Genomic DNA, 23,960 nt, shown 5'->3' on the forward strand with positions numbered 1-23,960 from the left:
AGATGAGGCTGAGGTACACAGGAAATGTTTGGCTCCATTGTACAAGTTTGGGTAAACGGTTTTGTGGGTTGCCCAGTAAGCCAGTGGGTCTGCCATTCTTTCTACAATTGCATTTGCCAGGCTCTACTTGCGTCTTCGTCTAATAGGCTCCACAGTTGAACTGAAAAATATTGAAGATCATCATCATCATCACCAGAAATGTCAGTCATTCCCTATTCAGAAGAGAAAAAGAATACCTGTGGAAGGTGCTGCTGGTGGTGGAGGACGAGGCTGTGGTGGTGCTTGTGAGGTAGATGACTGCTGCTTGGTATTCTTTATGTTAATTGTTGTGCATTCTGTTATTAAACGTTCTTTCACACTGGCTGCCACTCTGATTGGTGAATCCAAAAGTTTTGAACTGCAGAGCCACAAGTGTAGCAACAGTCAGTGAACTGTTCTTTTCTCTGGTTTGTAGTCTGTCAGCTAAGCACCTGACAAGGTTCTGTGCCAGGTGTTGTGGCATGGGGGTGGTGAGTTGGGAATATATATATATATATATATATATATATATATATATATATATATATATATATATATATATATATATATATATATATATATATATATATATATATATATATATATATATATATATATATATATATATATATATATATATATAATCTATCTATCTATCTATCTATTCTCTACGAAATACGAAATCTGACATACTACTAACTCTCAAAGCAAAAACAACAGCAAAAAAAACAATCTATTCTGTGAAAAACAATTCAAATGAACAACACTCGGGATCTCCTATCCCGGAACACTCGATCCCGCTGAGTGATTCACATAACAAACCGAACCAATCAGGTGATTCGAAGCAGTTGAGTGCTTCAAACGTCACTGAAGTGATTCAAACGTCACGAGTCACGTGACCAAACCACGCCTCGGCACAGTGGCTCGATACGTTTGCTTCATGAGCTACAGCGCATGTGTCGAAGCCTCGGCTATCAGAGGACCATCACTAGCCGCAGGATCCACACCAGCTGGGGGCGCTAATTCTATATGTGCTAACCGCCATTACACACCACCGAAGTAAACGAAGGAGTCGTTTTGTTTTACGCGGAAACGACTTGACGACAACAAATAGTGCTAATGTTTTTATTTGCGTACACGTTACTTATTCCGTCTACTGACAAAATACTACTAAAGTCCCATAACAGTATGCAGACGTCGCTGTAAGAGCTGCCGCGGCTAACTACGGCTCTGTGGCTAAGCTACCACTGTTTGACCTGGTTGAGAGCGGCTCCTTTACGATTAACAGAGGAGCTGTCGGTTTCCAGTCAATGGCCTGCACTCTGGAGAAAGTGCTGGGCGATGCTCGGACTCTTCTGGAGCGGCTGAAGGAGCACGACACGGCCGCCGAGGGGCTGATCGAGCAGTCCGGGGCCCTGAGCCACAGAGTGCACAGTATGAGAGAGGTGGGAAATGCTCTTCCAGACAAGGTGAGGACCAACCGGGGCACCATGTTCCAGTTATTACAGGAGAGAATATTCATAAAATGTATGACTGTACTCTGGGAAAAGTTCTTCTCATGCTTGTCCCATGTTTCACATTAATATCACTTTGCTGTGTGCTTTGGGGTCAGTGTTTCTTAAGATTTAGAGATATGCTCATATTTAAAGGCGCACACTGGAAACCGCTGAGCTGCACCAGAGCTGTCAACCTTTGGGTCATTACCGAATTGGAGGACTTTGGGCTTCAGTATTTGTGAAAAATAAACCTTCTCTTTTACTATATTCTGCTACATATTCATCAATAATATGTAATAAACTATCAAAGGCTTGATTGGCTCAGCTTACACATCATTGGTGCCATTTTTATTCCATGTTTTATTTATTGTTTGCTAACCCTAATCACAGTAGCAGGGTTGCTATTCCATGCTAGTGTTAGCTTTTTCTCAGGAGTAGAAGTTAGCTACACTAGGCTAATTGATGATTAGTAAACAATTGTGCAATTATGTTAGCACGTGAGTAAAAGCGTGAGTTTTCATGGCAAACATGACTTGTCTGGGTGACCCCAAACTTTTGAACGGTAATTTATTTATCTAGCTGTTACTGCTGACGAAGAGGAAAAACTCACTGATGTAAAGAAGTAGAAAGAATTGGTCTTTACTGATCATATGCATAACAGGGTTGCATGAGGTAGAGTGAGACATTCAATCAAGGCTGACAATGTTATGAAAATGTGAAAAATAGAAGAGAGGCCATAGCTTTGCTCTACCCATTCTTTCGGAAAACTGTTTGATGATGTTAATTCCAGCATATGATGTGATTCACTGTTTTCTTCTTCTTCTACCAGCTAAAAAGGTTATGCTAACAGGGTTGTGCGCATTTTGTAGGACACACATTCCATGCATAATAATTATTATTTAAAATATTATGTTGATTCAAAAAATGTTCCCACAATTACAAGAGAAATCAATGAAAAAAAATGATACCAATAACAGAAGATTTAAATTTCATTTTAACTGTTTTATTTGAGATTCAATTTGCTCATCAGGGAGACAGGACAAGAGAAAAACTACATTTTAGGGGGAACTCCAGACTTATTTAGTATTTTTTAAAAAACATTTCATTCTTTTCTCATGTTGGTTTTTTTTTTTTTTTTTTTTTTTTTAGATTTGGTCTCAGGACAAGTACATTTACACAACATATTTTGAAATTTGATGGGTGGGATGTAAAATGTCCTCCAATTCTGGATCCTTTAGCTCTTAGAAGTTTTTAATACTCATTGAAATTTTTTATAACAATTTTATTAAATAGTGTCTTGGCTGAATGGCCCCTTAAACAGTCCAGAAGAAGAGATGCAGGTGCTGATGTGGAGAGAAAGTTCACTTGCAATATCCCACAACACAATCAACAACAAATACATAAGCGATAATAATCGGAACTTACCTGCTGCCTGGAGGTGATAAGAAGAAACTTAGCTGTGGTTCTGATGCACACACTGGCATCACTGAAGTTATATAAAATATAGCTATGAGTTCCTTCTTGAAAAGTAGGTGTTATTGATGATGATCTCATTTATTGCAATGGCTTTTATTTGTATTGTTCCAGAGGATATTATTATAAGCTGATTTTGGGAGATCTGACTGTTTCTCATGGCAAAAACAAAAACTCTTTGGGGCTATTCAGAAAATATTTGAAGCTGTATTCTTGGACAGTCAGTCCGAATGATGCCAATGCTGAACACAGTTACAAATGGATGTAATTGGCGTATGCAGGTATACAGAGGAGCAGTGGTCTTGGCTGATCCAGAGAGGTGGTCCGACAGGCCTTGGCATAACCCTCAGTTCTGGAAAAGTGTTTTGTTTTCTATTGTTTATCTCTCACTCTCAACTGCTGTTTATCTCTTTCTCCTCTCAGCACATTGAAGACAGTTCTGAGATTCAGGAGCTCACGAAGTACAAGCCTCATGTCCTTCTGACTCAGGAAAACACTCAAATCAAGGAACTACAGCAGGAAAATAAAGGTAAACAGACACGACTTTGCCTATTGTGTGGCTGGTGTTTTACATCTGTTCTCACCCGCCTCACGACTTTCTCTGCAGAACTATGGTTGTCTCTTGAAGAACACCAGTATGCACTAGAGCTGATCATGGGTCGGTACCGCAAGCAGATGCTACAGCTGATGATGGCAAAGAAGGAGCTGGACACTAAACCTGTGCTGAGCCTCCACGAGGACCACGCAAAAGTACACTGGCTTTTTTTGCATTATTTAAATGCTCAGTCATTGATAGGTTATGGTTGCAGAGGCCTTGCTTTTGTACATTGTCTTGCTGTGTGACTCTTCTCCAGGAGGTGCAGACCCAGGTGGAACGGATATGTGAGATGGGTCAGGTGATGAGACGGGCCGTGCAGGTGGATGATCAGCACTACTGCTCTATACGAGAGAGGCTCGCCCAACTAGAGGTAAGCACAGCGCGAGCAGGAACAACTGTAGATGAAGTATGTCTCCAAATAGCAGTCTGAAACAAACCAGATTTTTTTCATGTAGAACCTAGATATTAAGCCAGCACAACCATGACAGGACAACCGCCGTCTATGCTTAGCGTTACACTCATTAAAAACTCCCCGTGGTGGCGACATCCCAGCCAAAGCACAGCGACAATTACACTGACACCTATGTCATCCCATTAGTGCAGTTATAATCACAAATACGTCCAGTGCAAAGCAGCCTTTGTTGCAGTCACAGCTTGTGAATTAACTCCTTTAATTATCTAAATGGAATACAGCCAACATTAGGGTCACACTGACATACTGCATAATATATATATATATATATATATATATATATATATATATATATATATATATATATATATATATATATATATATATATATATATATATATATACACACACACAGAATATACACACACACACACACACGCACTACTGGTCAAAAGTTTTAGAATGCTCCAGTTTTTCCAATTTTTTAATTGAAATTCAAGTAGTTCAAGTCCAATGAATAGCTTGAAATTGTACAAAGGTAAGTGGTGAACTGCCAGAGGTTAAAAAAAGGTAAGGTTGCCCAAAAACTGAAATATAATGTACATTTCAAAATAAGACATATAGGCCTTTTTCAGGGAACAAGAAATGGGGTAACAACTTAAAGCTGTTCTGCAGCAATGAAGGTTGATCAAGTCTTCAAAGTTTGTATAATGTGTTCCCTCAGCTTAGAATCTATATCATTCAGAGAGAATATGGTCAGGAAAATAACTAATGAAAATGTGGTGCTTATTACAACTGATGTGAATCCCAAACACTGAACAGAATCTTTGCTGTGCAGCATCAGATGCCATGGTGATCCAGCAGGTTAAAGGAGAGTCGTGGCTCAACATACCTCGCTAATACATTAATCTTGCTTTGTCCTACACCCATCTGGCCTACTTAAACCAAACTACATGTATTGCTTAAGGTCAGAAAATATGTGATAATAGGTATTTTGGATAAACTGGCATTGAACTCTATCCTTTGGACATGTATTCTCTAAGTGTGTGGTTAATCTGTGTCATTTAGATTGAGAACAAGGAGCTGCGAGACCTCCTGGACATCAGCAAGGGATCAGTGAAGATAGCAAGAGAAGAAACCAGCCAGCCAGCAGCAGCAGCACAAGAACAAGAACAGTCTCTTCAGCTGGAGTCCCATGAGTGATCACAACACCCTCAGTGTGAATTTAGTTGGGGCAACAAGAAGTCCATCAGGACAAGGAGAGAGGGTTGATGTCGTCCTCACCTGTGCTCACCACCAGATTACTTTTACATAGATGGAATGCTGTCAAACAGCTTCCTTTTTTATCGTGAAGGTCACTTCATCACAACGTTGAGACTATCAGAAGCATTTACCGGATGATAGCTATTTTAAGTATTCACATGTACAGTAAGTGTATGATCACTGTAGTCGTGTTGAAGTGAATTCCACATAAACTATGACTTTAAATAAGGGGTCTTGGTTGTCAGTGACATATTTCAGACATACACATCTACCGGCTTAAAGGCAGGAAAGGCAGAGGGGATTTCTTTTATCTTCCAAAGATACATTTTCTCTTCAAGGACACAGTTTCTACCTCTTTGGTACCCCTTTGCTGTTAAAACACAGGCACAACGAGTAAAACCCTTACAACCACCCTTCTTATGAGTTCACTTGAAATCTATTGAGAAGCCAACTTGTAGTTCACACCATGTGAGAAGCTGTGCTTGCTGCCAAGAAGAGGACTTTTGGTAGTTTCACACTGTTTTCCTCCTGAGGAGTGACAGTGGAATCTTTGTATGTGATTGTCATTTTATGAATTTGATACATTTGTCAGTCCCCAATATATAACATGATTTTCATGTTTGGTATCTTGATTCTGTGTGTTCAACACCAGTTTTGTAAGTTTCAGATGCAGCGTAATGTGCACCAGCCGATGGCACATGTTTGTTAGTGGTAATAATTTCAAAACATGGCAACTTTTTGTGTGATAAATCCCACATTTTGCACTGTATGTTGTCAGAAACTATATATTGTCATCTCAGGTAATCAGTGTTAATAAGGTTAACATGCTGTAATGACTTCAAACAGTGTACTGATTTGTGTCAAATGAAATTTCATTCAGAAACTTTGCAATACAAAATTGTGCATCTGTATGAATGCATGCATTGAGTGATCTATGAATCGAGGTGAATACAACGGGTAAAAGCACGTGTGGGTTAATGGTGGCTGCAGCCCACTCAGGAGGTTCTGCTGGTTCACTGTCACAGCTACTTATTGGAACTACATTACCATTCAAAAGTTTGGGGTCACTGAGAAATGCCATTATTTTTGAAAGAAAAGCAGTTTTTTTTTTCAATGAAAAGAACATTAAATAAATCAGAAATACAGTCTAGATATTATTTATGTGGTAAATGACTATTCTAGCTGGAAGCGGCTGATTTCTAATGGAATATCTATATAGGGTTCCAGAGGAACATTTCCAGCAACCATCACTCCTGTGTTTTAATGCTATATTGTGTTAGATAATGGTGTTGAAAGGCTAATTGATGATTAGAAAACCCTTGTGCAGTTATGTTAACACATGAATAAAAGTGTGAGTTTTCAAGGAAAGCATGAAATTGCCTGGGTGACCCCAAACATTTCACCAGTATATGCTTCCCCAGTATCCAGACTGTGGCTGTGTGAAGTCAGGAAGTCTGCTGTGACAGTAAGCTGCAGCCCTATTTGGCCTATTCCAAGGTTCGCCGCAGGGAGGCGATATTAAGGTGTTTAGGGTGTAACTCATCGCGAGGTTTGCTGGAGTTTACGATGCTGCATTCAGGGACGTAGTATTAAAAAGCTTTTATGTGTTCTAGATTTCTTTATGTACATGCAGCGAATCTTTATCACAAAGCTGATGAAATACCAGTTTTAAAACTAAAATTTGGCATCATAAGACCTTCTGACCTCGGTCACTCTGTCGTGCTTTCTGCTTTCAAATTGTAATTGTCTAAATTTCCGACAGCACTTAAAGCAGCGTTCATTTGACACTTCTAGTCCGAGTCAAGCTAACATTCAGCATGTCTGAGAAGCAGCTGGGGAAAAAGGTGGACCGATGCCTGGCAGACGGTGCCATAAAACTCGGTAAATATCCCGGAGTCTTCTGCGTGTACCGGCACTGTCACGGAACAGAATCAAGGCAGAACCAGCAGCAGTTGTACTGTAGTCCGCAGCCGTCATTGGGACGAGAAGCTAACTGGGTAGCCATACGGGCTTGTAAAGGACAACTGAATGTCTTATACTCATGACTTATTACTTCTCATTAAATCTAGACTCGTTAGGGTGAATTTTGTAGTTCCATTAAAGTGAGCAGCTCTCCATATTCCTGCCTTAACGGTCCTCATAATTTCCTCCATAATTTAGTGCTCAGACAGAAGAGGAAAAGCCATCCACAAACTGTTGACTGGATGCTTCTTTGCTAATTTACTGGCACATATTTGCTCTGATATGAACGTACACGTTTCAGGAGCTCACTCTTGACTTCGGCAGAGTTTAGCATAAGACATATGTTTAAATGTCATGTAAACTGTTAATTATCTCGGCTTATGCCACATTTCCAGGATGAATACAGCTAACTAGAAATGGCGCCAGGTAAAGTTGCATTACTGTTGCGAAGCAGAAGCTTCTTAAATTAATCCAGAGAGACTCCTTTCAGGACTCTGAGCATTTTACTGAACATTAAATGCTGTAGTTAGAGGAACACTCCAACATGACTTTCAGGAACTCATACCTTTTTGCAGAATCATTACTTCTCATTCACTTCAACATAAAAGTACATGAAATATATGCACTTCCTGTTATCGCATTCACATAACTTTACCAAAATAAAATCATTCCTCTTATAGTTAACATATGAATGAATAAATCTTTTAACTGTATATATGTATGATTTTTAGCATTTAAACTAAATAATTCACAACAGTTTTGCACTGAAGTGAACTGTAGCTTACAGACTTACTGTTATTATTGAAAATAAGTGGGTCTTTAAGTCATAGTTGTGTACAGTACTTGGTGGCTAGTACACCCCTGTGCACTATCACTTCAGTTTTTAATAATTTAAAACCGTAGTTATCTCTCAGCAGAATATTTCCTTTAATGAATAATCACAAATACTCTGAGGACTATTTTGAAAATACAGGCTCCAACTAGAAACTCAATCAGTGATTACTGGCACAAATTTGAAACCACATGATGATGGAAACTAAAGTGAGTACACATTTCATTTTCATTTAATTTCGCTGTATGAAAATGGTTATTGTGAACTTTCTCAATTTTATGGACTGTGTTTATCTATGTTTGCATCATGGCTCCACATGGTAAAAACCTGACAGAAATGGAAAATGATCAGTGGAACACAGAGCAGTAAACTGGAGTTAGAGGAGACATGTAGAACCTTATACACACAAGTTACTTTGGACTTTACATTAAAAGGCAAAAAATGAAAACGTGTAAAAGATAAAATACAATTGATTAGATAAATCAAAATGCTGCAGTGACAAAATGTGAAAAGTACACAAAAAATTATGGAATAATTAATTATTAATTAAAGCTGCTGGAAAAAGACAAAAGATCAAGTTTCCAAATAAGTGGAAATATGAATTAAAATGAGCTGAATAACAGTGCAGACACATTTAACTAAAGCACGACCAGCTTAGACCAGAATTTAACTGATTCATTAAAAGCAGTGTAAAACCATTCAGAGACTTATAGCCCATAAATAGGGCCTGAAACTAAAGCCAGTGCAGGAATCTAAGAGTCCGATTAATGTGTTCCCTCTTCTTGATTACTGTCAGTATTCTGGCAGCAACATTTTGGTCTTACTAGAGAGGCCGGTAAGGAGCATTACAGTGATCCATTCTATGGGTAATTAAAGCATGAATGAGTTTTTTCACACAAAGTTTATCGGACTGGCTATGTTTTTAAGATCCCAGAATTGGGATTTATGTACATCTTTGATGTGGCTGCTGAAATTTAGATCCTCATCAATGGTCACAACAAGATTCTTGATGTGGCTGTTAGTTTTTAATACCCTGAACTCAGAGTAAGCACTGAGCACAGCTTTCCTTCTTTGCTGACAAATAGAATTATTCCATTCTCATCTTTACTTAGTTTAAGGGTTAGTTGTGTGGCATAGTACCACTAATTGAAGCAACGGGTCTTCCAAAAATAACTCCACTGCACTGCCAGCACAATCTAGCTTTGAAAACCAGATTCCAGTGCTCCAGACTTGGCACAGGGGTACCAATAAAATTAGAGTTTCGGTGACAGCTCAGACAGTGCATGAACCCATAAAGAATCAACATATATCTCTCATCAAATACAAAGGTGGACATACACAGTATTATAAAAAAACAAAGGTTTGAACTTCTTTAATGACAGGTGGACTGACTTTTGTTGCATTGAGTTGCGACTGTGTAGCCTGGATTGTTAATATAGTAAATTTAATCTGTCAGTTTAGAGTTTTTTACAAAAGTGTAAATACTCTACTTTTCACCTTAGAAGTAATGCAGATACTGATATAATTTTGAATCATTTGACATTTAATGGATATTACACAGAAGTGTAGTCATTTCTTTTCAAGCAAAGCACCTTCAGTTGCCCGATGTTTGAGTTGGTTGTATTGACATTGACACCTGGGAAAGTACTAGGCTTCCCAGCATAATATATAGAAAACAATCTATTGCCATATCTAATACATGATACTAAAAACAAAGCAACAAAAAGCCTATGTAAAATATATAATCTAGTTGTATGTATGCTATAGGCAGTATAAGACAGCATATGCACACAATACATAAGGATAGCACCATAGCTGTATATGTTAGTATCATGTGTGTCAATCTGTAGCTGTTTATATTTTTCTCTGTGTTTTTCAGGTACCGGGCTGGGCTTAGGAATTGTGTTCTCTGTTCTGTTCTTCAAACGTAAGTAGTCTTAATGGATTTGTAGCTGTCCTGCCTCTTGAACCTTTCATTTAGCTCAGAGGTCCTTCAGAGGGGGAGCAGAGCTACCTAAGCATCTGCTGTAGCTGCTGCAGCACATACATGTAGGAGTTGTCCTCTACTGCTACCAAAGGTGCTGTTTTTTCCACAGTCACTTGTCTTTTCTGACTAAATACATCATTCAGTGGACTTGTATTAGGTCAAATTTATTGGTAAAGCACATTTAAAAACAACAAGAGTTAAACCAAATTGCTGTAGAATTAAATTAGCAAACCACCAACACTGTGGAAACCCTAAAACCACTGTTATAAGCTGAGTTTCTGGTGAGAACAGAACACCACCTATCCTCAAAGCACAAACACATACACGTTAAAGTTAAGTACAGAAAAAAATAAGAAAACAGGCTAAAATGTGAAAAGGATTTCACACACCATCTCTGATATGTTTTAATCACACTGTTATGTGTTTCTTTGTGTTCCTTACTGTGTTTCTTATTTATAGGGCACACGTGGCCGATTTCATTTGGCTCAGGGGCAGGACTTGGCATGGCATACGCCAACTGCCAGAATGACCTGAGGTCACATTATCTGCTGCACAAAAGTGAAAAGGTTGGTTTGTGGGTCTGCGGACCCTTAATATAACACATTTAGAACTTATCCCTCTGGGGTCTCTTGCGAACAAGAGGAAAAACACATATTTTATATGGTTTTGTGTTGAAATATTATAAAAATAAAATGCTCTAAAGTCAAATTCCAATTGCCATTTTAACAATTAATATTTTTGTGTATTGCTATGGTCTATCATACAGTACTGGCTTTTATATATACATATATGCACTACTGTTCAATAGTTTGGGGTCACTTAGAAAGGTCCTTATTTTTGAAAGAAGATCTTTTTTTCCAATGAAGATGACATTAAATGAATTAGAAATGCAGTCTAGACATTGTTAATGTGGTAAATGACTATTCTAGCTGGAAATGACTGATTTTTAATGGAATATCTACATAGAGGTACAGAGGCCAATTTCCAGCAACCATTACTCCTGTGTTCTAATGCTACATTGTGTTAGCTAATGGTGTTGAAAGGCTAATTGATGATTAGAAAACCCTTGTGCAATTATGTTAGCACTTGAATAAAAGCATATGGTTACGCTATATAATATTTGGGGTATATATATATATATATATATATATATATATATATATATATATATATATATATATATATATATCTGACTAAATACATCATTCAGTGGACTTGTATTAGGTCAAATTTATTGGTAAAGCACATTTAAAAACAACAAGAGTTAAACCAAATTGCTGTAGAATTAAATTAGCAAACCACCAACACTGTGGAAACCCTAAAACCACTGTTATAAGCTGAGTTTCTGGTGAGAACAGAACACCACCTATCCTCAAAGCACAAACACATACACGTTAAAGTTAAGTACAGAAAAAAATAAGAAAACAGGCTAAAATGTGAAAAGGATTTCACACACCATCTCTGGTATGTTTTAATCACACTGTTATGTGTTTCTTTGTGTTCCTTACTGTGTTTCTTATTTATAGGGCACACGTGGCCGATTTCATTTGGCTCAGGGGCAGGACTTGGCATGGCATACGCCAACTGCCAGAATGACCTGAGGTCACATTATCTGCTGCACAAAAGTGAAAAGGTTGGTTTGTAGGTCTGCGGACCCTTAATATAACACATATAGAACTTAACCCTCTGGGGTCTCTTGCGAACAAGAGGAAAAACACATATTTTATATGGTTTTGTGTTGAAATACTATAAAAATAAAATGCTCTAAAGTCAAATTCCAATTGCCATTTTAACAATTAATATTTTTGTGTATTGCTATGGTCTATCATACAGTACTGGCTTTTATATATACATATATGCACTACTGTTCAATAGTTTGGGGTCACTTAGAAAGGTCCTTATTTTTGAAAGAAGATCTTTTTTTCCAATGAAGATGACATTAAATCAATTAGAAATCCAGTCTAGACATTGTTAATGTGGTAAATGACTATTCTAGCTGGAAATGACTGATTTTTAATGGAGTATCTACATAGAGGTACAGAGGCCAATTTCCAGCAACCATCATTCCTGTGTTCTAATGCTACATTGTGCTAGCTAATGGTGTTGAAAGGCTAATTGATGATTAGAAAACCCTTGTGCAGTTATGTTAGCACTTGAATAAAAGCATATGGTTACGCTATATAATATTTGGGGTGTATATATATATATATATATATATATATATATATATATATATATATATATATATATATATATATATATATATATATATATATATATATATATACACACAAAGATCAGATCTGAGGCACCAAGTAAAATAGCAGTGGCAATGACCCTAGAGGGTTAGATTACCAAAAACCTTTGTCATTGTTTATGTTCATCAGGAGTTTACACAAATTGTTTCTGTTTTCTTCAACAGGAGCAATAGCTGCAAGTCATCAAGGGACTGTCTTTTTTATTTTTTCCATCATTTTGTTTTGTTTTGTCTGTGGGCGTGTCACCATTTGCACAGTTAGATTCTTGCCTCCCTGCGGACGAACCTCCCTAGGATGACTCTGTATGATTTGTTTGTGCCTGATCAGGACAGTCTGTGTTTATTTAATAAAATAATCAGAACAACAGAAAATGTGTGATGGCTGAGTGATTAGTTGTTCCACAGATTCTTAATGAGGGCTGAAAATCGTGTAGATTCACACTGAACTAAGTAGTACAAAAAATAAATCTCTTATAATGAATTATAACGGCTAGAAAATATTTCATACACTCCAAGTAGCAAGGAGTCAAGTGTTAACGCAGATTTTTAAAAAATGTGTTTTAAATATGAGTTGAAGTGGTTATATGAAATCTGTCAGAGAGGAAGGTGGGGGCAGCAATGTAAGTGCAGTCCCATAAGGTGGTGGGCTTGGTGTGGGTGAGGGGGGTCACAGGGCTGGCAGCGGCTGATCTGATGTGGAAGATTACAGGGGTGTAGTGATGGTGAAGATTAGTCACTTCTGAGGGGGTACGGAAATTGAGAGCTTTGCTTATTATGTTTAGCATTTGCCAAGGCTATTAAAATGCTGCAGTGCACAGGACTTCACCCCATGAATGCTTTTGTTTCATTCTATTTAGTATTCAAGTACTGCGAAGTGAATAATTATGGTTGTCATGTCATCTCAACGTTTGTATTGAGAACAATGGGACAAGGTAAAGTGGCTCTATTGTTTTCTGATAGGGGAAGTTAATTTGTAAATGTATGAGCCACTGAAAAATATCTCTGAAACCTGAGCATATATCTACTATTTATGAGCTGTTTGGTAAATACAGAATGTACTTATATATCTCTGGTGTTTAGGGAAACATTCAAATACTGGCCATTGAACAGTAACAGTGAAACCAAAAAGAATAAATATTTATTTAGGATTGATTTTTCTGTAATAATGCTTATATAATTTGCATGTCTGTAAAGTAACCTGTGATTAAACTGGATGGTGTTGTATTGGCACAATCCTGCTCCGAAAAGCAGACGATCATGTGCTTCACGCTTAATATGAGGGTCATCGGTGTAAATCAAAGTTTCGGCTCAGACGGCATTAAACAGTCCCCTATGGACAGTGTAGAAGGAGAAAGCACTTTCTTGCCCTTTAGCACAAAAATGTAGCAGGTCTACCATAGTGAATGCATGGACCAAACAGTGAAGCACAAACGTGGGAGTGTGATGATATGAGTGGAAAAGGTGTTGGGGAGATGATGCTAAAGATGCACCATGAATGTCTGGATTTTCCAAAATACTGGCTGACAAGATGACTCTTAGACTGCAGAAGTTTGGCAGAAGAGGAATATTCCAGCATGATAATGATCTGCCAAAATCACACAAGAAAAAAAGTGAAAACTATGACCCACACAAGTATGTTGCCTGATTTAAATCCAGTGGAAGACTTCTAGTTCTATATGTAATACACACACATGCACACAATATTACACGGGGGTGTAGTCACTTATGTTATATGTTGTAAATGTTCTACCTTCAAAGTGTGAGAAGGGATTTGAGGTTAAAAACGTGTATTTGATTTCGACAGCAACTGTGAAAAACTAAGGCAAACAAAGGAAAATTCCACACAAATTCAAAACAAAGTTCTTGAATCAGAGGAAGCACAGGTTTCAAAGCACTGACTCATCCTTCTGAGTGAAGTACAAAACATCCATTCAATATACAGGCAATAGATATTAAATTATCAATAATATTATTCATTTTAACAGTTTATAACTCTTGCTATGTCTTTAAATTGTACACATACTATACCAAAAAGACCCTTTCAAACACATACAGTTTTTAAGAAAACATTAATATTTTACAATTCAATACAAAAAATAATAATAGTTATGCTTCAGTATGACCAAACAAGGAAAAAGACCACCCACACCAGTTCCTATGATGTAGAATTAGCATATCTTGGCTGTGATTGTGCATGGTTATGCTTTAACAGCTCAATGCTTTGACACGTTCCTTCTCAGTAGCTGAGCGCTCAGGCAGCGAGGCAGGCTGGAGTGGCCGACACGGGGATTAACAGCAGCGAAGGATATAAAGGCAGCCTTACAAGAACCATGATACCTGTAGAGCACTTGTGAACAGAGCCTTGCGAACAAATCACTGTTGCACAGTTTTGTGTTGGTTTTTCCTCCCCTGTGCTGTGTTCCAGAATAAAAGGACTTGTGCAAGGCAGTAAAGCTCCAAATCAGCAAAGGACTTGCGAAAGTAAATGCACTTCTGTGAGGTGAGCAGTGTTTCTAAGAATTGATCCTTATTCTCTTCTTCTTCAGTGGGTCCTCTCACCGCCACTGCACTTGTATGGCTAGTCACAGCTTATCTCTCTCTGTGCCCTCCTCCAGAGCTTGTCATCATTGAGACATGCTGCTTCGAAACCCTCTGTCAGCTATCGAATGGCTCATTCTGGCTATGAGCTGTGGATGAGGCAGAGACATGCTTTCCAGCATGGAGAGATGAGTGAAGCAGTGTTGGTGATTTGGATTATTTTACTGGTGGCAGTGGAAGTAAGTCCAGGACACCTGAATGTTTTCATGCCAAAGGGAGATGGAGATATTTATCCATGGAGAACAGTCCTGTTAACCTTAACAGGTTTGGATGGCTTCTCAACGCAACAATTCAGTGGCTTCTGTTTATTCAACAATGTCCTTTATTTGTGAACTTTTGCTGAGAAGAAGAACTGATTAAGGTTGGCAACATTTAGTAGAGCCTGAAGAAGAACCTTCAGGACCGCTTCGTTGATTGTTGGGCACCATGGCTGACTCTCACTTGTCTGGCTCCATAGGAAGCTACAACAGCAGCTCTCCCACCACCGTTGCTTGGAACATCACTGGCAGTGGCCCTTGGTTGTTGGCCTTCATGCTGACCATCATCATCCTCATGACAATCTGTGGCAACATGTTGCTCATTGCTTTGGTGTTTGCACATCGCTCTTTGCGCTGCACCTCAAACTGCTTCCTGGTGTCGCTGTTCCTGTCTGACCTAATGGTGGCGTTGGTGGTCATGCCCCCCGCCATGCTCAACGTGCTGTGTGGAGCCTGGGTTCTGTGGCCTGCCTTTTGTCCAGTTTGGCTTTGCTTTGACGTCATGTGCTGCAGTGCGTCCATCCTCAACTTGTGCGTGATCAGCCTAGACCGTTACCTCTTCATCATTTCACCACTGCGCTACAAGCAGAGGATGACACCACCTCGCGCATTAGTCCTGGTCGGAGCTGCTTGGGGGTTGGCAGTAATGGCCTCCTTCCTGCCCATTGAGATGAAATGGCACAGCTTAGGCCACAGGAGTGGACACTCATCGTTTCCTGGGGTTAGCATTAGTAATATCAGCACCTTCTCCGACAAACTGTACCCAGAGTCCTACTTTCAGCTGTCACCATCAGGAGGCCTTTCCTTCCAGTGCCGTCTGCGGGTCACCCTTCCCTTTGCCCTGGTGGCATCTGTGCTCACCTTTTTTTTGCCCTCCAGCGCCATTTGCTTCACCTACTGTCGAATCCTTCTGGCAGCACGGAGACAGGCGAAGAGGGTTGCAGCACTGAGCCACCCACCCCACCCACATCCGTCTCTTGGAGAACCTTCCCGGCCTCCTTCGCCTGGGGTCGCAGTAGGTCAAGCTCAGCAGGACGGAGATGACTGCAGTCACCAAGAGCCTCCTGTGTCACAGAATGTACCGGTAAGAAAGAGAGACCAAGCAGTAATAGTGTTCATACATGTCTCAGGCTATTTGGTCAAAATTATATTGTAGAAATCCATTTCTACATTTATTAACTAACATGGTTATGGCTAGGATTAAAGGCCAGGAAGATGCATACTTGCAAGCTATTCAAGAATAAAAAAACTCAACCTTGAAAAATGCTATTGAAATATGGAGGTTTTATACCCTTACTGCTGAGGCAATTGTTAAGAAAGTCTTTCGAGAGGCAAAAGACCTTGTGGTGGTGGAGGCTATATCTAAAGGGATGTTGTTGAATAAGGTTTCAATCAACACATGGAATGCAGCACGGACTGTTTACTGGCTGTCTGCAAGGACATGGTTGTAAAGAAGAAATTAATGCTGTAGACATTTTAACACAAGAAAATATAAAAGAAAGGTAGAGAACCAGTAAAAGGAAAAAAATTTAAGGCCTGTCCAGAAATCTTGGAGAGAAAAGTACAGTGTGTCAGATGTGCTCTTCCCATCTACAGCCACATAGTCCATCACATTTTCATATAGTAACTCACTTAAACCTGAACATTTAACTTTCATATTGACCCCATTTAGAGGAGTTTTAAAATCACCTTGTTCACTGTCACACAGTTTAATTTATATTGTGCACCAACGTGTTCCAATACTGAAATCTTTTATGGCTGAATCATTTCTGCACATTTAACCCAAAACTCAGTCTGATACATTTTGGGGAATTTTAAGATCTCCATTACAAAATTAAATTAAAGTACACTAGTTGTAACACTATTTGTAAGGCGTGTTAGGGGTTCACGACATTTTTTCTTATATAAATATTCTTGAGAAATGTAAAAGAAATGTGAAAGATAAAAGTAACGGAAAAAAATAAAATACATTTATTTTAAAACGGCATCAAAAATCCATGTCTGGGTACTCAAGGGACACACACACTGACACTGAGAAATGTTCCTATCTGCTTTCTTGCATAGAGCCAGTCTTGTGTCATATATGCTCAATATGCCACAGGAACCGGCAAGTGATTAGCTTAGCTTAGCATAAAGACCAGATGCAAGGTAAAACTGCCAACCAGGCTCTGTCCCAACAACTAGACTGTGATGGCTCATGTACACCTACAATTCTTCTCCATAGATGTGTAGGTGGAAATATCCACAGGAAAAGAAGAGAGAAGACCTGTGCACTGTCCTTTTACTTGCTACTTACTGCTAAACTTGCCTATACTTGTCCTTCATTTTGATCTGATGAAAGCGGAAGGACCAATTCATTGCAATTCCAATCAAATTTAGTTCACATAAAAAGACTGCTTGCAGGAATTCTTTTTTTGTCTGTCTCAAGGACAACAGATTTCACCTACCAGCAGCTAAAAAGCGTACTCCTTCACCTCATCATAATGTGTTAAAGCTTTGGAGGTGCTTGTAGGGGATATTTTTTCCAGTGGCTAGTTTTTTCAATCACTGTGCTAAGCTAACTGGCCACTGAATCTATCTATATCTTTATTCCACAGGTATATGAGTGGTACCGATCTTCTCATTTACCATGTATATAGATGAATGGCAACACCTGTGCAACATCACTTAAATGTCAAATGAATAAAAATTGTATTACCTCTCAACAATTACGTAACTTCTAAGTTGAACAGTAGGGTATGTAAATTATACACAACAGTTTATATTTACTACACTAACAATACAGTACCCCACAGTAGGAACTCGGTGCACAAGTCAGTGTCATTTCATTAGTGAAATCTTTTTTTTTGTTTTCATATGCCCATCTTTATTTTTAATGACATGCAGGACACCAGTGCTGTACAAATTGTCTTTCACACCCTACCACATCCATGCTTTATTGTCATGACTATGCATTCACTGTGAAAGCCCTAACCAGGTTCACACCAAACATGCTCACCCCATGTGGAATAATCAAATTTATCTTCCTCCTACCAAAGAAAGAGCTGCCAGCATTCATTAGATTTTTCCTCATGTATTTTAGTGAAGTTCAAAGCAAAGATGTTTTTCCTTAATGCTGTTCACAGAGGTTGATATTTTATAACGCCATTCACACAGTCTGAACTGTCACAAAAGCTCTGATTCTCACTGATAACCTCTTTATTAAATCTGAAGCACTTTCCCATCTGCTTTTTTTAGCAGCTAAACTGTACACTGTCTGTGGCATCTATTTTGTGGACAGCCACTGTGGCTCTGGTTAGTGGTACTATGTTGTGGTCTATACTTCCCTATTACTGTAGCAGCTGTGTTTGTGCAGATTTATTTATTTATTTATTGCTCACCCATCTTCTTTTGTCCTTTTCCATCTCTGTTAAGTGTCACAATTAGATATTTCAGTTCCTCTGGCAACTCTTTTCCTTGTGGAGCCATGATGCAGACATGCGGATAGACACAGTCTATAGGTTTAAAACTGAGAAAGTTCAGGTTTTCACAGCTCATTTTATAACCAGGATTATCCAGTTAGGCTGATTGGAAATAGATTTACTCAGTTTAGCTTTAGTGATCACAGGTTTCCTGTCTAGTGTACCAATGATCACAGGTGGTTTTACGTTTGTTGCATTGAGTTTCTGTTTGAGTCATGTATTTTCAATAGTTTCACTGAAGTATTTGTTTTTGTTTTTTCATAAGAATAAATACTCTACTTGTCAACTTAGAAATCATGCAATTGTTGAGAGAGAATGAAAATTTGAATCACTTCACATTTAAGAAATATTGCACAAGAGCAAACTCATTTCTGTTGTATACTATAATTCTCAGGAAGGAAGTGAATAAACATATTTCCCAAAGCAATGAACAATTCCTTTTATGTAACCTATAAATCTGATAAGTGCTAGAAAGCTTCAAGTAAAATACAGTGCATGAATAAATCGATGTGGATCACAATGATTTAATTCATTTGTCAAACAGGCAAAAAGGAGGCCTGGAACAGCTTCTGCAATATGCCTTTGTAGCCAAAGAAGGTTTTCATTGCTCTGGGATTAAAGTGTTCTGTTCTGTCCACAGCTTTCAGTGAACAGTGAGCGTCGTCTGGCTCACCGGCAGGGTCGGAGGGCGCTGAAGGCCAGTCTGACACTGGGAGTCCTTCTGGGACTCTTCTTCAGTGCTTGGCTCCCCTTTTTCATCACTAACATGGCCCAGGTCAGTAGAGGTGCCAGACACTGACTCGAGCACAGACATGACACAGAATGAGGTCAATGGTATGTGACATTTTAACACGTCAGGCTTGTTACTCTGCCAAGCAACGAGGCGGAGTTATGTGACAATCGGCGTATGTTTATCTGTCCATCTGTTCTTCCGTCTGTGAGCAACGTTACTCAAAAATGGACAAACGAATTTGGATGAAATTTTTAGGGAGGGTCAGAAATGACACAAGGACCACCTGATTAGATTTTGGCAGTGATGTGGCTTATAGTCTGGATCCACAAGATAGCGGCATGGCGTCACTGTAACTACGACAACAAGTGAACGCTACGTCATCTGCCTGCTGACGATCACATGATTGTGATCCTACTACAAATCGACCGCTGCGGACTTATCGGGACTCATTCATCGGATATGATACAAGGAACAACTGGTTAAATTGTAGGAATGTTTACGTGTCCCATCAATTTGCGCCACCTGCTACATATTTAGGTCATGCGATTCAGTATCCGTACATAACATACAGATGCATAACACATGCTTGTGCTCAGCGCAAGGTCATTTTGTTTGTGGGTGCATCTATATTAAATGGCTGCATTCTATGGTGCAGTGATTTCTGATCATCAGTAACTAACAAACAAATGCTGCATTGTCTAAAAAAATGCTGCATTTCTGACAATGCCATTTGGAGGAATGAACAGCTTTGGTGGCGTACTGCACTCTCTGTGTGCTTTTATTGTCTTGGATGTGTGATCAGATGAGCTGGAAAAGACAAATAACTTCATCCATCTTGTCCAGTTTGTCTTCATATATATGCACATGCAATTGTTATTTCTTCACCATAAACACTTGCAAGAATTTCTCACACCATTTTAAAATCAGTCTCATTTTTTTGGAATAGCGCTTTCTTTCATATAGCAGTGATTCAGTGGCTTTCTCACAAATTTATATGTGTGGTGGGCACAAAATAGTGTGAAATAAATGCAAAAGGAAGAAAGAAGGAGAGAAAAAACACTTGGATACCGATCTATTTTTGTATTGGCCGGCCTGGGCGTCATAGACTTGCCAAGCTATCTAACGAGGAAATAGACTGGCATTTCAGCTTTGTGTGGCTGACTCATTCCAAACCTAAAACAGCCTACCAAAGTACCATTTATAATTGTTATTCCTTCTAGGTTGTTGATTTTGATTTGAATAGACCAAACACACGCACTCATTAGTCTCGGCGAGACTAAATGAATGTCAAAAAACAGCTTAATCTAAATTGGTAATGACACTTATCCTGTTTTTCAAGCTTTCAGTTATCCAGTCATTTTGATCTCCCATCTGTGCCCTCTCGCTTCTCCCCTGCACAACACAGATAACGGAGACTCGACTGTGTCCACGCTCTTCTTTCTTTTCACACTCAATGTGGTGTGTGAAACGCACCCTCCTTTCTGTCCAATTCCCACTGCCTCCCCATCTCATCTTGATAATATTGGAAGTTCTCCTCTAACAGCTGCCCCCTTCTTCACTGTCGCTCTCTAAATCTAGTGGATATATTCAAGATCTGTGTTTATGTACCCGTTGCCAAGCGGATACATAAAGTACTGTATGGACAATAAATAGACTATTTTAAGTCTTATTTGCATATTTTGTTTTTATCTATTTATTCCTGTATTTATGTCCAAGGTGTATCATTAATTAAATTAGGTTTGTTGATTATTTCCCAACTCAGCTGCTTGCAATCTTAAATTACTATTAAGTAAATAAATTATTTAAAGAAAAAAAACGTGCAATAAATAAACACAAATAAATGAGTAAATGAGAAAACTAGCAAAAAAATTCTAATAACAAATATTGCTTGTGTAGTTTCATGGTTGTATTTATTTATTAATTATTTACTGGCTTATCAATGAACAAGAAAAGTACTCAGAGCGCAGACCTCTGCCAAGACTGCTCGGTCATTGTATGATTTCCAACAGATGAAATCTTTACAAAAAATTCATTGTCCGTAGCGGTCGATTTGTAGTAGGATCGCAGTCATGTGATCTTGTTGTCATAGCTACAGTGTTGCCATGCCGCTATCTCGCAATGATACAGAAATCTTTAACATATCCCTGGATCCAGACTATAAACTGCATCACTGCCAAAATTTAATCATGTGGTCTTTGTGTCATTTCTGACCTTCCCTGAAAATGTCATCCAAATGTGTTAGTCCGTTTTTGAGTAATGTTGCTAACAGACAGACAGACAGACGGACAGACAAAACAACACCGGTTGTCACATAATTCCATTGCATTCCTTGGCGGAGTAATTGCCACTGTTTTTGAAGGAAATAATTAACTATGACAATCATTTTTAATAAGCAAATGTAAATTTTGGCAAAATAATGAGTACATTTGCAGAAGGGCACTAAAAGTTGCTTAAATTATTTATTATAAATGAGATTTTTCAAAATTGTGTTGTAAATTAAAGGTACACTGTTGAGTTATGTTCACATTGTGTGTATTTAGGTCCTTTGCTGAATAGTTTAAATTGTGCACTATGCATATCCAGTTTGCTGGTTTGCAATCTCTTTTGGAACATTCCTGCCATCTTAGTCCATCAGCAGAACAATGTAAATCCAAGGGGTTGTATGTACTATGAGCACGTGTGAATATACACACGTGAGCCTTAGGGTGTAATGTAAATCACTGGTCCACAGCAATAAGCGGCCAGAAGTACTGCTGAGTAACTTTAAGATGATATTTCTGTGTACTAATTTCTTCATCTATTTTCTTAATCACATACTGTGATTGGTGCAAACGTCAGCCAGTCTTTTCGGATCATGTCTTTACAAATTCGTGAATGGTGGGCGTTAGCTTCGTCTGTGCTAGATGTTGCTTTGTTCGGTTTCACAGACATGATAAATACAGTAAACCTGCCCAAAAATGACAGAACTCCTACATCTTTGACCTTTAACTTCTTTGTGTACTTTTTGTCATGTCCTTTTATTGTGACGTATTGTCCTACATTTCACTGTTGTTTTCGTTGTGTACTTTTTGTAATGTGCTCTTATTGTGACCTGTTGTAATATGCTTCACTGTTATTTTTTAGCCTGCCTAGGGACAACGGATGTAAATTAGCATGGTTATAATTCGGCATATTTATGTCTATTGCTGTCTAAATAGACTTTCATTAATGTGCACTGTCCCTATCAAATAAATAAATCTTAAAACAGGCCAAATATAGCTCAAGTGGAAAAAAAAACTGTAGGATTGAGAGTGATTTATAGGTATCTATTTATGTTTTACCAATAAGTTATTTTTGACTATTTTCACACCACCTCAAATTATGCATTAATGCCTACAATAATTTTCACTGTGTTCTTCCAGGCAGTGTGTGACTGTGTGCCCCTGGCGCTCTTTGACGCCACCACCTGGCTGGGCTACTGCAACAGCACTATTAACCCCATCATCTACCCGCTGTTCATGAGGGACTTCAAGCGAGCTCTGGGGAGGCTCTTGCCCTGCTGTTCCTCGCAGTCGCCCAGAAGACCCTCGCCAGCTCTCTCCCTCTCACTACGTAACTCAGGAGAGCCCAACATTGTCAGTAACCCCCCCTCACCCCTGGCCTCTGACCCCACCCACCCCCCTGCCACCGCCACAGATGCCGTCAACTTGCTGGATGCTGAGCATGCTGGGATTGAGCTGCCTCTGCTTCTGCCCAATCAGGTCGACACCCTGGACTGAATGGTCCGCCAACATGTCAGGGACTCATTCATTCAAGCACTGAGGCTCATTACAATTCCTTACTTACTGAGTTGAGAATCACAATTAAAATCATTTTTTTTACATTTACAGAAAAATATCTATAAACATTTTAGCTCTGTCTTTAACTGTTTCTTTACAGTTCGAGATGTGCCTTCCAAACACATTTCTATATAAAGCTAGGCTTTAGACTAATTCCAATTTTCAGTGCCAGCATACTATGTAACTAAAACGTCTAGTAAGCGGTGTATCATGCTCATGTCAGTAGAAGAGAACAGAGAAAAGCGTGGCCTTGAAGAGACATATTCACTGCCCCCAGCCTTATGGAAATCAAATTTCTGTGACAATATCCATAGCAACCAAGCTAATGGAAGAAAATAAAGACAAAATGAATAGAGTACGCACCTACTTTGCAGCAACCAATAAAACCTGCAAAGCAAACAAATATTTGCAGGTATTTAATCTCACAGTGAGTTACGAAAATGAAATATGACCATATTCACAGTGGGTAAAAAACTATTTAGTCTACAAAATTCTAAATAGTTTTTAAATTAAGACATCTAGAAACTCACTTTTAGTAATAATAATAATAATAATAATAATAATAATAATAATAATAATAATAATAATAATAATAATAATAATAATAATAATTAATAATGATTAAACATAATAGCTAGGGGCTTGTTGCTAGGAGCTGCTACACTGAATCTTGTGCAGTCTGTGTTGAGAATGGAAGGAATATTTTCTCCAACAAAGCTTTGATGCTGCAAAAAAACAAAAAAAAAACAAAACAAAAAAAAAAAACACTTGAGAAGATGAGAGTTTTCAAGGAAG

General features: G+C 38.6%; 3 protein-coding genes across 3 annotated transcripts; all 3 read left to right on the forward strand.

Annotated features, from left to right (window-relative positions):
• The first annotated feature begins 1,067 nt into the window (after nucleotides 1-1,067).
• sike1 (suppressor of IKBKE 1) lies at nucleotides 1,068-6,171 on the forward strand. Its single transcript, XM_023298356.3, has 5 exons — nucleotides 1,068-1,487; nucleotides 3,411-3,516; nucleotides 3,595-3,737; nucleotides 3,842-3,955; nucleotides 5,066-6,171. The coding sequence occupies exons 1-5, from the start codon at nucleotides 1,329-1,331 to the stop codon at nucleotides 5,198-5,200; spliced, it is 657 nt and encodes a 218-aa protein (XP_023154124.1). The 5' UTR covers nucleotides 1,068-1,328; the 3' UTR covers nucleotides 5,201-6,171.
• An 820-nt stretch (nucleotides 6,172-6,991) lies between these two features.
• Nucleotides 6,992-10,655, forward strand: micos10 (mitochondrial contact site and cristae organizing system subunit 10). The gene is made up of 3 exons (XM_023298357.3): nucleotides 6,992-7,141; nucleotides 9,934-9,981; nucleotides 10,501-10,655. The coding sequence occupies exons 1-3, from the start codon at nucleotides 7,078-7,080 to the stop codon at nucleotides 10,638-10,640; spliced, it is 252 nt and encodes an 83-aa protein (XP_023154125.2). The 5' UTR covers nucleotides 6,992-7,077; the 3' UTR covers nucleotides 10,641-10,655.
• A 599-nt stretch (nucleotides 10,656-11,254) lies between these two features.
• htr6 (5-hydroxytryptamine (serotonin) receptor 6) lies at nucleotides 11,255-23,395 on the forward strand. The gene is made up of 5 exons (XM_035942949.2): nucleotides 11,255-11,674; nucleotides 12,464-14,798; nucleotides 14,914-16,237; nucleotides 19,255-19,389; nucleotides 22,749-23,395. Exons 3-5 carry the CDS (start codon nucleotides 15,323-15,325, stop codon nucleotides 23,103-23,105), a joined length of 1,407 nt encoding a protein of 468 aa, XP_035798842.1. The 5' UTR covers nucleotides 11,255-11,674; nucleotides 12,464-14,798; nucleotides 14,914-15,322; the 3' UTR covers nucleotides 23,106-23,395.
• The last annotated feature ends 565 nt before the right edge of the window (nucleotides 23,396-23,960 follow it).

The sequence above is a fragment of the Amphiprion ocellaris genome, chromosome 8 (assembly GCF_022539595.1).
Source record: "Amphiprion ocellaris isolate individual 3 ecotype Okinawa chromosome 8, ASM2253959v1, whole genome shotgun sequence".
Classification (NCBI taxonomy): domain Eukaryota; kingdom Metazoa; phylum Chordata; class Actinopteri; family Pomacentridae; genus Amphiprion; species Amphiprion ocellaris.

Coding starts and splice junctions, on each gene's coding strand:
- htr6 (XM_035942949.2), top strand. CDS start 15,323: ATGGCTGACTCTCACTTGTCTGGCTCCATAGGAAGCTACAACAGCAGC. Junction 16,238..19,254: donor CTGTGTCACAGAATGTACCG/GTAAGAAAGAGA, acceptor TTCTGTCCACAG/CTTTCAGTGAACAGTGAGCG. Junction 19,390..22,748: donor TCATCACTAACATGGCCCAG/GTCAGTAGAGGT, acceptor GTGTTCTTCCAG/GCAGTGTGTGACTGTGTGCC.
- micos10 (XM_023298357.3), top strand. CDS start 7,078: ATGTCTGAGAAGCAGCTGGGGAAAAAGGTGGACCGATGCCTGGCAGAC. Junction 7,142..9,933: donor AGACGGTGCCATAAAACTCG/GTAAATATCCCG, acceptor TGTGTTTTTCAG/GTACCGGGCTGGGCTTAGGA. Junction 9,982..10,500: donor CTCTGTTCTGTTCTTCAAAC/GTAAGTAGTCTT, acceptor TCTTATTTATAG/GGCACACGTGGCCGATTTCA.
- sike1 (XM_023298356.3), top strand. CDS start 1,329: ATGGCCTGCACTCTGGAGAAAGTGCTGGGCGATGCTCGGACTCTTCTG. Junction 1,488..3,410: donor GAAATGCTCTTCCAGACAAG/GTGAGGACCAAC, acceptor TTCTCCTCTCAG/CACATTGAAGACAGTTCTGA. Junction 3,738..3,841: donor TCCACGAGGACCACGCAAAA/GTACACTGGCTT, acceptor ACTCTTCTCCAG/GAGGTGCAGACCCAGGTGGA.